Source organism: Alexandromys fortis, unplaced genomic scaffold (assembly GCF_014885135.2).
Source record: "Alexandromys fortis isolate MF-2015 unplaced genomic scaffold, M_Fortis_MF-2015_v1.1 scaffold_268, whole genome shotgun sequence".
Taxonomy (NCBI): Eukaryota; Metazoa; Chordata; class Mammalia; order Rodentia; family Cricetidae; genus Alexandromys; species Alexandromys fortis.
The window spans coordinates 150,283-164,536 of NW_026068141.1; the positions used below are offsets into that span (position 1 = coordinate 150,283).

The window sequence follows — 14,254 nt, forward strand, 5'->3', positions numbered from 1 at the left end:
TAGTTAGGTATTAAGAATGGTAGATCAATAGTTATCTATGTCTGTCAAATTTATAGTTAGACTAATCAGGTTCTTTAGATACATAGAGATTATATTCTGTATAAATAATCTTCAACCTTTTCAAAGAGCTGTAAAAAAATGGCATTTAAGCCAATTTAGAGTTCTGTGGTAAGTGAGAAACAATCACTCTTGGCAACACCTGTCTATTCCCGAGAGATTTTTGAGCACCAAAGACACTCCACTTGGAGCTTGTCTTTTTCTTGGCAAAACCAGTCTCTGGGCAAGGAACTGCCCATACCTCAACTACTGACAAAATACATAGTATCCAAAAATGGATAAACAGAACTGTCAAATCTTGCCAAGACAGGGTGAGACGGTTTTGAAATATTTCTTGCCTTTAAAAATAATCTGTCAGTTATTGTATTGGTTGTTTCAATGCTGCAAACATGACTTTGGGTGATTGCCCAGGTAGCCAGTTGTCTTTGTGATTTCTTGCATATTTTAGAAGTTATTTGATTGCACTTCCTAATTACTCAGGTAACATTATTTCCCTTCTCAGATCTTTGATGGGGTTAAAGACTAGATAAATGTAGCTACTTTCCTTTCATGACTTGGCCAAGTTATTTATTATACAAGACTTAAGATAGTTAGAATAGGATATTTGTTCTTATTGTACATAATTTTGTAGTGGGTTTAGAACTCTCTTACTTAAAAAAGGGGGGGTGATGCGGGAGCTACTTTTGCTCCTTCAGCCAATAGCCTTTGAGATACCAGCCCACAGGGGTGTGGTATCTTTTGCTTTAAAAATAAGCAGCAGCAGCCCTCTTGCTCGCTCTCTTGTTTCAGATTCTGCTTCTTGCTATCAGACGCTTTTCCTGGTTGTGTAGGAGGCTGTTGTCTAGGACGGAGATCTGTAAGTTTTTTTCCTTTAAATAAATAACCCTTTTATTAATCATAATTACAAATTGGTGTGCGATTGTTTTGTGACTTCATTTCAGGGTTGTAGCTTTCTTGATTCTATACACACATTAGGGTGGATCTTTTGGGGGCTTCAGTTACCCCCAATCCACTCTATGCCCCTGTAACCTCTCTTAGGATCACCAAGAGAGCAGAATTGGTTCTTTGATCTGTCATAGAGATTCTGTCCAGGTGAATAGATGCTGGCTTGTGACTCTTCAAGAACTCACATGGCAGTGATGGACATGTGTGCAAGGATTTCTTGACATTTGAACTTCTTTTAAAAACAACATCCAACTCATTTACTCCTCTATTGGTTGGATTGTTCTTTTGGCATTTAGTTTTCAAATTTGTTATACGTTCTGAGTAATAATTTCCTGTGAGACTAATGGATGGTGAAGATTCTCTCCTTTCTGAAAGCCACTTCTCCAATCTGCTGTTTACTTTCTTGTGCAACTTTTTTTGGGGGGGTGGGATTTTTTTTGAGACAGGGTTTCTCCGTAGATTTTTTGGTTCCTGTCTTGGAACTAGCTCTTGTAGACCAGGCTGGCCTCGAACTCACAGAGATCTGCCTGCCTCTGCCTCCTAAGTGCTGGGATTAAAAGCATGCGCCACCACCAACCGGCCTCTTCTGCAACTTTTTAGGGTGCATGTATGTGTACGTCATACACATATGCATAGTGTGTGTTTATGCATGAGTGGTGGGGTCACCAGTTCATGGACGCACATGTGGAGGACAGAGTAGGATGTTGGGCACCTTATTGCCTTGAGCAGAGTCTCTCACTGCACTGGAAGCTTCCATTTCCATGAGGCTGGCTGGACAGTGGGATCTGCCCCACCCCCGAATGCTGGGATTATAGGCATGGATTGCATGCATTGTTCTCTTAGGATTTCCATTGCTGTGAAGACACACCATGACCACAGAAACACTCATAAAAGAAACGTTTGATTGAGGCTGGCTTACACTTCAGAGGTTTAGTCCATTATCCTCATGGTGTCATGCAGGCAGACATGGTGCTGGAGAGGTAGCTGAGAGTTCTACATCTGGATTGGAAGACAGCAGGAAGAGAGAGTAAAACTGAGCCTGGCTGGAGCATCTGAATCTCAAAGCCTACTCCCAGTGACACTTTTTCCAACAAGGCCACACCTCCTAATGGTGTCATTCCCTAGGGACCTATGGAGGCCATTAGCATTCAAACAAACACACTGGATTTAAAAACAAAAACAAGGACAACAACAAGAAACAAAACAGCAACAGCAAAACCCACAGAGATGCCACAGAATTATGCTTAGCTCCCCATGCTGACAGGGCAGGTGTGTCTGCCCAGCAAGTCGTCTCCCAAGCCTGTTGGGCAGTTTTTTAATTTCTTGCAAGGACATTTTTGAACTCTTGCTCCTATGTTCTATTCAGAACATCCTTGCCTAAATCTAGATCTTGAAGTTTATTCCCATATGTTTTTCACAGGTGTTTCAAAATTTCACATCTGAATTGATTTCTCTACATGGTGAGAGACTGGAATCTACTTTCATTCTTCTAGTGGACATATTGCTTTTCCCATACCATTTGTTAAAGAGGCTGTCTTCTCCAACATACATTCTGGAACTTTTGTCTAGTATGAGACAGCTGTAACTTCATGCATTTATTTCTGCGTCCTCCACTCCAGTCTTCTATATATCTATGTATGTGCCAATATCATGCTATGTTGTTGGTTGGCTCTGTATATATGTGTTGCCAAAGTTCTGTAGTATAGCTAAAACCAAAACATTGCAATCTATGCAAAGCAAATATAAGGTCTATGGAGTGGGGTAAATTTATCTAATTCACTGCTATGGCCACATTGCTTCCTGCCACACTTGGATGCAGTTCGTGCATAAGTCATAAGGCATATAAGATGACTGAATCTAACTTTGAGCCATAGATTGAGGAGAGAATTGAGTGCCCTAGAGAAGGGAAGCAGGGTAAGATTATATACAACAGCACCTGGTTTTGAAGGAGAAGTCTACTTATTTTTTCAAGGGGATAAGAGAGGGGAAGGCAGACACACTGGGGGATTTTATTTTGAATATTTTGAGTTTCTTAGTATGAAGCATTACCTTCCACTGAGGGTCACCACGACAGTGACTCAAGGAGACTGACTAATTGTGTCCACTGGAGTCTACCAGGGACTGTCTAGGATGACAGCTGGGTTTTCTGACTCACACAGCAGCCCCTGATGAACACATTTGTCTTTTGTGCTTTATGACATGGAATAAGAGATGTAAAGTATCTACTCATGTGTTTCCAAGTAGTACACAGAGAGTTTGTGAGAAATATTAAAGTTATGGTATTTTATTCCTGCTCTCATTCAAAAGGGAAGATTGAGAAAGTGCATAAGTTATTAAAGTTATATGATTTCAGCTAATCATGCAACAAATCAGGTAACTGCTTCTCTAGTTTGGCCGAGTCTTCCCTGCTGGAGAAGCACACTGATGCTCCGTAATTTATTGAAAGGAACACTTAAACAGCAGACATTTGATGCACGTGTGTGGACAGGCTGCCTTTTCCACATGCTAGCTGTGCTTCCTTATTCACTGATGTCATTTATGTGTGGAATAACACCTACCATGACTAGGAAGCAACACATTTTGAGCATCAAATTTTATCTTAATTCCATTTCCATAGGAACCACCCCAAGAGTGATCTGCCGTGCATGGCTTCCTCCCACATAACATTCTGATACTAAAGAAATTGCACTCACTTCTATGCCCTTTGCTCATTGCTTTCCTTGTTGGTTTGATTCATAATGAACATTCTATGAGAAATACATACAACAAAACAGACAATGGGGCACTACACATAGAAAACATGCTATCAGCAAGATGGTGAAGAATATAAAGTTGAGTTTATTTATTAATGCTAAGGATTTAACCAAGGTCAGTCAATTCCATCCCACCAAACCTTAAAATCCTAGGACCTACAGACCCCAGGCTATATGTATTAAATTATTATGGTCAACAAATTAAAACAACTAACAGCTAAAGTCCCCAAAAGGCAGAAAATAAATGAAAAACAAACAATTAACTGAATCTGTCTTAAAATAAAAGTTACATAAAAGGAATTGGTCCTAATGTAATAAATTGCAGAGAATAGGAATAAAGTGCCAAGTACAGAAAACTGGCCAAGGGATATGCAACAATAGCTAAGATGTAAGCAACATGGGAAAAATTTCATCATTGAAAATTTCTCAACATGGGTGACAATATTTTATTGATTTTAATATTCTGCTTATGATACATATTTATAGGCACAGTATCATTTTAGAGGCTCCCATGCTCTGCTGGCACATCTGGTCGTTTGTGGTGAACTGATACAGGGTTACAGACACCTGGGCACCTGGGCAGCACGGTGGCACACAGCAGTGTGTGCTGTTGAGTCTTCAGCTCTCCCTGGGCAGCATGTCAGCATTCACTGTGGCAGCCACAGTGCCGTGAGCACCGTCTTCTGGGTTTAACAGTTAGATATTCCATGCAGTTAGATCTCCACTTCTTTTCCAAAGTAAAAGATTCAAGGACTTTGAACTAAAATTGAAAATTATCGTGCTGTGCTTTAAAGACCATTAGTCAGAGAAAACAAGTTTATGGAGCTAAACTTGACTTTTATGAACCCAAATAATGCCTAATATCTTTTAAATGTCCTCTTTACATTAGGGAACATAGTAGCAGGGAGACACTCCATGGGCAAAGCGTTTGCTGTACAAGCAAAGGACCTGCGTTTGGATTCCTAGTACCTATGCTGATGTGGGGCACAGCAGTGCACATCTGCATTCCCAGCCCTGGAGAGGCAGGGGCACAGGATCCCTGGAGGTCACTGTCCAGGTGGCCCAGCCACATCAGGGAGCTCCAGGGTCAGTGAGAGATCCTGTCTCCAAAGATAAAGTGGGGAGTAATTGAGGAGGACATGCAATATCTTCATCCACACGTGCGACTGCACATCCATCTGTGTATGTGCACACACCTACACGAACACATTGTATACCACATACACATACATGTATACATACCTATGCATACAAACACAACACAATAATTAGAGAAAATAAATCTTTTATGCAGCTATAATGGGCTCAGATGGAAAATGTAAAAGTGCATTAGAAATCTGAAATATTTTCGAGGTCTTTGAAGAAATTTGCTGGGATTTTGTTGGGCATTGCATTGAATCTTTAAATTGCTTTGGATAACATTGCCATTTTTACTATGTTAATTCTACCTACCCAAGAGCATGGGAGATCTTGCTACTTTCTGGTGTCTTCTTCAATTTCTTTCTTCAAAGATTTAAAGTTCTTGTCATACAAATCTTCCACTTGTTTGGTTAGAGTTACTCAAAGATATTTTATGCTATTTGTGGCTACTGTGAAGGGGTTTGACTCTGATTTCTTTCCCAGCCCTTTTATCATCTGTCTACAGGAGGGCTACTGATTTTATTTTGAGTTAATCTTGTTTCCTGCTACATTGCTGAAAGTGATTATAAGTTGTAGAAGTTCCTTGCTAAAATTTATGGGATCACTTATGTAAACTATCATATCACAAACAGTGAGAATTTGACTTCTTTTACAATTTATATCCCATTGATTTCCTTTTGGTGTTTTATTGCTCTAGCTAGGACCACAAGAACTATATTGAATAGATATGGAGAGAGTGGGCAACCTTGTCTTGTCCCTGATTTCAGTGGAATTGCTGTGAATTTCTCTCCGTTTAGTTTGATGTTAGCTGTTGGCTTGCTGTATATTGCCTTAATTATGTTTAGGTGTGTTCCTTGTATCCCTGCTCTCTCCAAGATCTTTATCTGAAGGGATGTTGTCTTTTGTCAAAAGCCTTTTTGGCATCTAATAAGATGATCGTGTGATTTTTATTTTTCACCTTGTTTATCTGGTGGATTACTTTGACAGATTTTCATATGTTGAACCATCCCTGCATCTCTGGGATAAAGCCGACTTGATCATGGTGGATGGTGGTTCTGATATATTCTTGGATTCAATTTGCCAATATTTATTTAGTATTTTTGCATCAATGTTTATGAGTGAGATTGTTATGTAATTTTCTTTTTTAGTAATGTCTTTTTGTGGTTTGTGTATCAGTGTAAATGTAGCTTCATAAAAATGGTTTGAATATTTTGCTTCTGTTTCTATTGTGTGGAATAATTAGTTCTTCTTTGAAAGTCTTGTTGAATTCTGGGCTGAAACCATCTGGTCATGGGCATTTTGGGTTGGGAGATTTTTTATGATTCTTTCTATTTCTTCAGCAGTTATAGGTCTGTTTAATTTGCTTATCTGGTCTTCTTTTAATTTTAGTAGGTGATATTTATCAAGAAAGTTGCCCATTTCCTTTAAGTTTTCCAATTTTGTGGAGTACAGGTTTTCGAAATATGATCTGATGATTCTCTGATGACTGACAATATTTCCTCCGTGTCTGTTCTCATGTCCCCCTTGTCATTTCTGATTTTGTTAATTTGGATATTCTCTCTCTGCCTTTGCTTAGTTTGGATAAAGGTTTGTCTATTTTGTTGATTCTCTCAAAGAACTAGCTCTTTGTCACATTGATTCTTTGTATTGTTTCCTTTGTTTCTATTTTGTTCATTTCAGCTCTCACTTTATTTCCTGCAGTCTAGTTCTCTTAGGTGAGTCTGCTTCATTTTGTTCTAAAGTTTTCAAATGTTCTGTTAATTCACTAGTGTGTGATTTATCCAGCTTCTTTATGTAGGCATTTAGTGCTATGAACTTTCCTCTTAACACTGCTCTCATTGTGTCCCATAAATTTGGGTAGGTTGTGTGGTCATTTTCATTGAATTTTAGGAAGTCTTTAATTTCTCCCTTTATTTCTTCTTTGATCCGTTGATGATTCAGGTGAACATTGTTTAATTTCCATGTGTTTGTGATTTTTTTGGAATTAGTATTGCTATTGACTTCTAGTTTTATACCATGGTGATCTGACAAGGTACATTAGGTTATTCCAATTTTTTGTATTTGTTGAGGTTTGTTTTGTTACCAAGTATGTGGTCAATTTTAGAGAAGGTTCCATGAGGTGCTGAGAAGAGGTATATTCTTTTCTGTTTGGATGGAATATTCTACAGATGTCTTTAAGTCCACTTGAATCATAACGTCTGTTAGTTCTCTTATTTCTCTGTTCATTTTTTGTCTGATTGACCTGTCCAGTGGTGAGAAGGGAGTGTTGAAGTCTCCCACTAATAGTGTATGGGCTTTAATGTATGATTTAAGCTTTAGAAATGTTTCTTTCACATATGAGGGTGCCCTTGTATTTGGGACACAGATGTTCATTATTGAAATTTCCTCTTGATGAATTTTTCCTGTGACTAATATGAAATGACCTTCTTTGTCTCTTTTGACTGATTTTAGCTTGAAGTCTATTTTGTTAGGTATTAGGATAGCTACACCCACTTGTTTCTTAGGTCGATTTGATTGGTATATTTTTTCCCAACCCTTTACTCTGAGATGATGTCTGTCTTTGAGGTTGAGATGTTTCTTGTATGCAGAAGAAGGATGGATTCTGTTTTAATATCTAATCTGTTAGCCTGTGCCTATTTATAGATGAGTTGAATCCATTTACATTAAGGGATATTAATAACCAGTGACTTTTATCTTCTGGTAATTGAGTTTTCATTGTTGGTGATTTAGTTTGTGCATTTTTTGTTCTTTGGGATATGCTTTTATGAGATCATCACTTGTCTGTGTTTTTGTTGGTGTAGCCATCTTCATTGGGTTGGAGTTTTCCTTCTATTATTTTGTGTAGGGCTGGGTTTGTGGCTAGGTATTGGTAAAATCTAGATTTGTCATGGAATATCTTGTTTTGTCCTTCAATGGCGATTGACAGTTTTGCTGGGAATAGTAATCTGGGCTGGCATCCGTGGTCTCTTAATGTCTACATGATGCTTGACCATGGCGTTCTGGCTTTCATTGTCTCTAAAGAGTACATTAGCAGCAGGGGGACCTTAGGGGAGGATTAAATGGGAGAGGCAGGGAGGGGAACAGAGAAAAATGTAGAGCTCAATAAAAATAAAAACATTTAAAAATGAAAAAAGAAAATCTGAAACACCAAATAAACACAAGCCTCACCTACAGAAGCCAGTAATAATAATAATATTCATTTAATGCTATATTCTTAGAGCATCTGAAACATGGACCATTGCCTTGTTTCTCAGAACAACCTTGGAGCTCTTGAAGCCTAGTGGGTGAGAGGAAGTTATTACTGTGAATCTAAAGCTTGTTCCAAATATTTTGAGAAAATGGTTGATCCTTAGGTATTATTCATTGTCAGCTGGTAAGATACACCACTGTGTTCAGAGTGGTATAGGTTAGATACACCATTGTGTTCATAATGGTATTGGTTAGGTACAACATTGTGTTCATAATGGTATAGATTATATACACCATGTGTTCATAATGGTATAGATTAAATACACCATTGTGTTCATAATGGTATAGATTAGATACACTGCTACTTCACCAGTTTCCATTCTCAGTTTCCTCATCTATTTCACTGAGATCATACTTTATGTGATCAGTTATATGAAAAGTCAATAATAAAATGCTATATGGAAAATATATAATGTTCCCCATATTCCAAATACTTATATGGACACTTTACTATTGCTTTAAAGATTTATTTTATGTCAATCATGTGTATGTTATGTGTCTGTGTGTGGTTATGTGCACATAAGTTTAGTTGCTCTCAGCTGCTAGAAGAGGGCTCAATCTGGTCATAGGCAGTTGTGTGCCATAGGATCAGGTTTTGGCACTTTGATACCAGAAGCTATACCACAATGCAGACAGAGACTGCGTGTTCAGGCTGCCCAAACCCAAAATAATCACATAGAAAATGTATTAATTACAATGCTGTTTGGTCCATAGATTCAGTATATTTCTAGGTAGCTCTTTCATCTTAAATTAACCCATTTCTATTATTTTATATTTTACCACAAGGCTCATGGTTTAGCGGCAAGGTTCCAGTGCGTTTGTCTCCTGAGGCAGGTACATGGTATCTCTTTAACTCCTCCTTGTATCTCTCTATTTCTTTTGTAGCCTGGCTACATTCTATTAAGCCATTGGCTGAAAGCAGCTTCTTTATTAACCAATAGCAATTAAACATTTATAGCATACAGAGGGGAATCCCACATCCCTACATAGTCTCACCGAAATGGCCCCTTGAATATGAGCTGAACAGGACAACAACAATAGACATGTCAGAGTGAGGGTAAAGACCCTGAGGCCTTCATCCTACTGAAGGAACTATGGGTAACTAAGGAATGCTGGCCACGGGAGAGTCTTCCCCAGGGAAGAGCATTGGTCATCCAATGACAATTGGTCATTCCTAAAAGTTATGTGTAAATATATAGACTGAGAAGGTTATATTTAGGAATATATGTATATACACATGTAAATGTAATAACAATGAATGCAAAAGAGGGCATGAATTTAGAAGAGAGAAAGGAGGGATTTATGGGCTGTTTGGAGAAAGCAAAGAAAAGCAGAAAATATGATCATATCGTAATCTCCCAAATAAAGATATAATTGAAAAGGAAAAATACTAAAGGTAAAACAAGAAGGCTTCTTTTATTCTTGTTTTCTTTTCTTTTATCTTTATTTAATGAATTTATCTTTTTAAGGCAGGATTTCTCTGTTGATTTGAAGATTGCCTCAAGATGACTCTGCAGACCAGGCTGGCATGGAACTCGTGGAGATCCGCTTGTCTCTACCTCCTGAGTGCTGTGATTAAAGGGCTGCACCTCCACCTCTGAACTTCACTGGGTTTCTTAGAGAAAACATATGAATGAGAGTCCTTAAAGTTCTGGAAACATTAAGAATGTACTTTATACATGAAAACTTTACTAATGTTAAGCCTGATGTAAGATTTCAACTTTTAGTGACCGTAATATGACCGGATCATTGCATTTTATTGACTGGAGATTCTCAATCTCCTTCAAGTCTGCATAGTGAGCTGGCCTTCGTGCCACTGAGTCTTGGCTCTGGACTAGTGTTCTCTGAGTGTGCTATCCTGTTTCCAGTTCCCCAATACACAACAGGGCTTCCTTCTGGGCACTGCAAGTTGTCTGCCTTTCAAATCTAATTGTAAGTAGGACATGAAAACTGCTTTTCTTGAAGAAGTTAATTTACACAGTTACCGAGACTTCTGCAGGTTCCAATAGAAAAAAAATACAATACCTCCACGGCCCAATCCAAGGATTTTAATTTTAAAGGTGTCATTAGCAATAGTGCAGCATTGAGTGAAGGCTTGGACACAGCGCGGGCCTGTTTTCACACGGTCTGCTCGCTGCTTACAGGTTTCATAGGGACTATGTCTGGCTCCGTCATAACAACACTTCTTTACGACTGGATGTTTGTATGTAGAAGCTGAAACGATGTCAATACGTGTGTCCTTACCACCAACAGTCGTAGATCTCAAGCGTCAATTTCTCTACAATCAAAGGACTCCCTCAGCAGATACTCGGGGAAAACAAACATTTTAGATAGTTTTAGGCAAGGAAATAAAGAACTGCTTTGTTCGGGGTAAGGATCTGGCCAATCAAATCCTGAGTTTTTGTGAAGGATCATTTGAGGGGTGAACTGAACCTCCACGAGCATCTTTTCCCCACCCACTGCATTGCAATTAGGGAAACCCCGTGTCTTCTGCTCTGGTCTTGAATGCAGTAACCGCAGTGCTATACAACTTGTGTACTACCTTGTTCTGTTATTTTCCGTTCCAGGGAATTTGTTGACTGGAGACTCACAGCTTGGGCTTCATCTAGAGCGGGAGAATGGAGTGGTCATTGTCATACTGTTGTTATATTACTCAAAAATAGGCCTTGTCCCTGTAATATGACCCGTAATATTCTGTCAACTTAATCGTTTGAGACTTAACTATTTGACTCGTCGCTAACTGTTTATTTTTCCTAAAATCATGACCCTAGAAAGATCCTCCATAAGGAAGGCTCCCCTGGGGACTGTACCACTTCTTTTATAAAAAACCAGGAATCCACAAGGGCCGGTTGGCTTCCTTGGGAATAACAGGCAAGCTGATCCCAGACTCCCGAACAGCCACCAAAGCGTTAGAGTACCTTGAATTTTCAGTTCGTGCTGCCGATCACTTACTGGCGTGAGACTTATTTTGTAGGCTTTATCTGTGAGAGAAGGGGATGAGGAAGGCATAAAATCTTTCTAAAACAGTCCCATGACGGTATTCTCCACATCATTGTGGCCCTCTAACAACCTCTAACAAGCACTGACTCCCTGGCCGGATACCCAACCAGGACTTCCCACTACCCTGGCCCAGGGCCTCAACCCCACCTAGGAGTGGTTTTCGTCAGTTATATTACTGAAAAGAATTACTGGAAAAAAACTAACGTTCTATAAATAAGTCTTAGATTGAAGATTACCATGTTCTTTGACATCAAAGTGTGTCGTTCCATTGGTAGAAGCATCTTCTGTATACTTAGCCTGAATTGTCCATCTACCGTATCTGTGGAAACCAGATGTTTGAAATCATGGAGGGCGACAAAGAGTTTTAATTTATCAACTCTAGTAGTTTCTGTTTGGAAGAGTTAAGAATGCACACACACCCTAAGTAAAAGTTTGGAGGAAAGATATTTAAAAAATAAATAGACATAACTGAACATTTCAAAAATAAAATAAATAGTTTAACAATTAGTTTTTTATATCATATCCTTTTTCTACATATTTTGCTTAAATATCACAATATTGTTTGGACAACTGATGATAATTTTAGAATTTAATTAACCCAGGAATTTATGTTAAATTCACAACTTAATATAAATTTGATAATAATGTGTTTGGAAAGATGGCATGCCAGTGATGTAAATCACACCTCATCTAAGCAAAATTGTATTTGGAAACAAAGCATGGCTTGTTTCAAAGAATAAAAACAACCTGTCCAACAACCTTCATCCAAAAATTTAGTAAGGTTGGGTAGTGGTAGCCTTTAATTCCAGGACTTTGGGAGGTGAATCTCTGAGTTCAAGCTGAGCCTGTCTACAGACTGAGGACAGTCAGGGCTACACAGAGAAACTCTGTCTTGAAAGACCAAAAGCCAATATTCAAAAACAAAAGAAGGAAAGAAACTAGTGAGTACTACCCTGAGATTTAAAAATGATCAAGACAGAAGAACCGCAACTTTATAGCAAACAATTCACACCAGTTCAGATTCTCACACGTTTTCTGAGCAGCTTTATTTCATACGAATTACTGCACATCACTGGGGAAAGAGAAAAACCGTATCCACCAGGCAGATATGGGATGCGATCAATGGAGGAGATAGCACGGTTGTCATGACTATTGTCATTGCTCAACAGGTATTTACCGAGGAACGAGGATGCTGAATTGCTGAGCTAAAAGGAACACTATGGACAAGGGCCTTGATCTTAAGGAACCTGGGGTCTAACATGGGGAGGGGGTGATAAAGAAACAATGAATAAGACATGGAGAAGAAAGAAAATACACAGGACAAGGAGGTGGAGAGTGAAGTGGACACTACGTCGTATCCAGGGATGGCATTTGTACAAAGTGTCATTTTCCCATGTCCCAGAGAAGAGAACTATGAAGGAGAATGTGTTCTGTGCATAGAGGACAACAGACGCCAAGCTGCTAAGACGGGAGAGTGGAGTCTGATGGATTCCAGTGATCTGCAGTGGACAGCTGGCACGAGGTGACGTCTGGGAAATCAGAATCATAACATAGCAGACTCAATTCTGCACTGGGGAGCCTATGGCATTTTAAGAAATTGTATAATTTTAAATCATCCAGATTACGTCAGCCTCCCAACTGCAGTCTACGATTTTCAGAAAATGTTTTCAAACTGAGCTAAATACAATTTCCCTTAGAGAGGATGCAGGACAAGTAACTCTAAAGTGTTTCTACTGGAAATGTCTGTGGTAGCTATGTATAGTGTAGTATAGTACAGTGTAGTATAATACAGTACAGTGTATTATAGATAGTATAGTACAGTATAGTAGAGTACAGTACAGTGTAGTATAGTATAGTACATCATAGTATAGTATAGTATAATATAGTATAGCATAGTATAGAATAGTAGAGTAGAGTATAATATCATCATAGAATAGTGCAGTATAGTATAGTGCAGAATAACATAGTACAGTTTAGTATACTACAGTTTAGTACAGAATAATATAGTACAGTGCAGTATAGAAAAGCATATCTGCCTTTGTCTCTACTATATAGTATAGTATAGTACAGTACAATATAGCATAGCATACCATACTATAGTACAATATAGAATAATATAGTACAGTATAGTATAGGATTGCAAAGTGTGGTACAGTATAGTGCAGTAAAGAATAGTACAGTATAATATAGTATTGTGCAGTATAGTTCAATGTAGTATAGCTCATTATACTATAATACAGTATAGTGGAGTACAGTATAGTATAGTACAGTATATTATGCTACAGTATAGTACAGTACAGGATAGCTTCCCTTGTCATAGACATCCTGCTCTATGTTCCTTGAGAACAGGGATTGTGAGCACTTGACTTCTATTTGGTAGCTTGCTCTCTTATTGTGAGTTCCACACACAAGCAGTGCTCATTAAACATGTATTTTATAAACCTCTGTATGAGCATGTTCTTAATCCTTGCATATGAAACCAAATAGAACAAAATTTCCTACACACACAACACACACACATGGGCGCACATGTTTTGACTAAATCTCTGCACCTGCTAAGCATAAGTTCTCTCTGAATAGACCATAACCTAATGCATTGTCCCCAGAGATGGACACTCTGTTAGGGTGAAAAGGTAAAAAGGACAACTGAAGATTGTTTTCTCTTCTAAATTGATTGCTCTCTCTATAAAAAGAATGGGTGGGGAATTTGGGGAACTTTCTCTCTCTCTCTCTCTCTCTCTCTCTCTCTCTCTCTCTCTCGTGACTGTGTATCTGTTCTGTATATCTGTGTGTTTATTTACTGAAACAGGGATTTGCTATCTGCTGAGGCTGGCTGATATTACTTACATGTAAGGGATTCTCTTTTGAAGGTGTGCTGAAAATCTGAGACTCTTGGTATGCTAAGAAGTGCTGTGGTATCTGGGATTCATTTCTGTTCTGCTGAGATGTGGGCCTAACTTCTACCATCCTTTGGAAGGCTTCACATAGCCACATGTGTGCTGTCCTTGGTCAGAGCAGATGCTCATTTAACCTTTCCTCTGCCCCACAACAAAAAGTTCCAGGTGTTTTTTTTTTTTTCAGAAAAAAAAAGGTTATTAATAAACACTTTT

At 38.6% G+C, this 14,254-nt stretch overlaps 1 protein-coding gene across 24 annotated transcripts in view; it reads right to left on the reverse strand.

Moving 5' to 3' along the window:
* LOC126491239 (complement C5-like) overlaps positions 1-14,254 on the reverse strand; it is a 113,279-nt gene that overhangs the window by 33,938 nt on the left and 65,087 nt on the right. For 4 of the 24 annotated variants that reach the window (XM_050126777.1, XM_050126778.1, XM_050126781.1 and 1 more), the window contains exons 6-10: positions 11,381-11,463; positions 11,063-11,125; positions 10,687-10,749; positions 10,170-10,358; positions 9,542-9,759 (exon numbers count right to left, since the gene is read on the reverse strand). The exons of 14 other annotated variants lie outside the window; for them this stretch is intronic. In XM_050126777.1, the coding sequence (XP_049982734.1) occupies positions 9,749-9,759; positions 10,170-10,358; positions 10,687-10,749; positions 11,063-11,125; positions 11,381-11,463 (409 nt within the window). In that variant the 3' untranslated portion in view covers positions 9,542-9,748. Of the gene's footprint in view, positions 1-4,200; positions 4,480-9,541; positions 9,760-10,169; positions 10,359-10,686; positions 10,750-11,062; positions 11,126-11,380; positions 11,464-14,254 lie in introns of those variants that run through there. 6 more of the 24 variants (XM_050126765.1, XM_050126764.1, XM_050126773.1 and 3 more) reach the window with 4 other exon arrangements.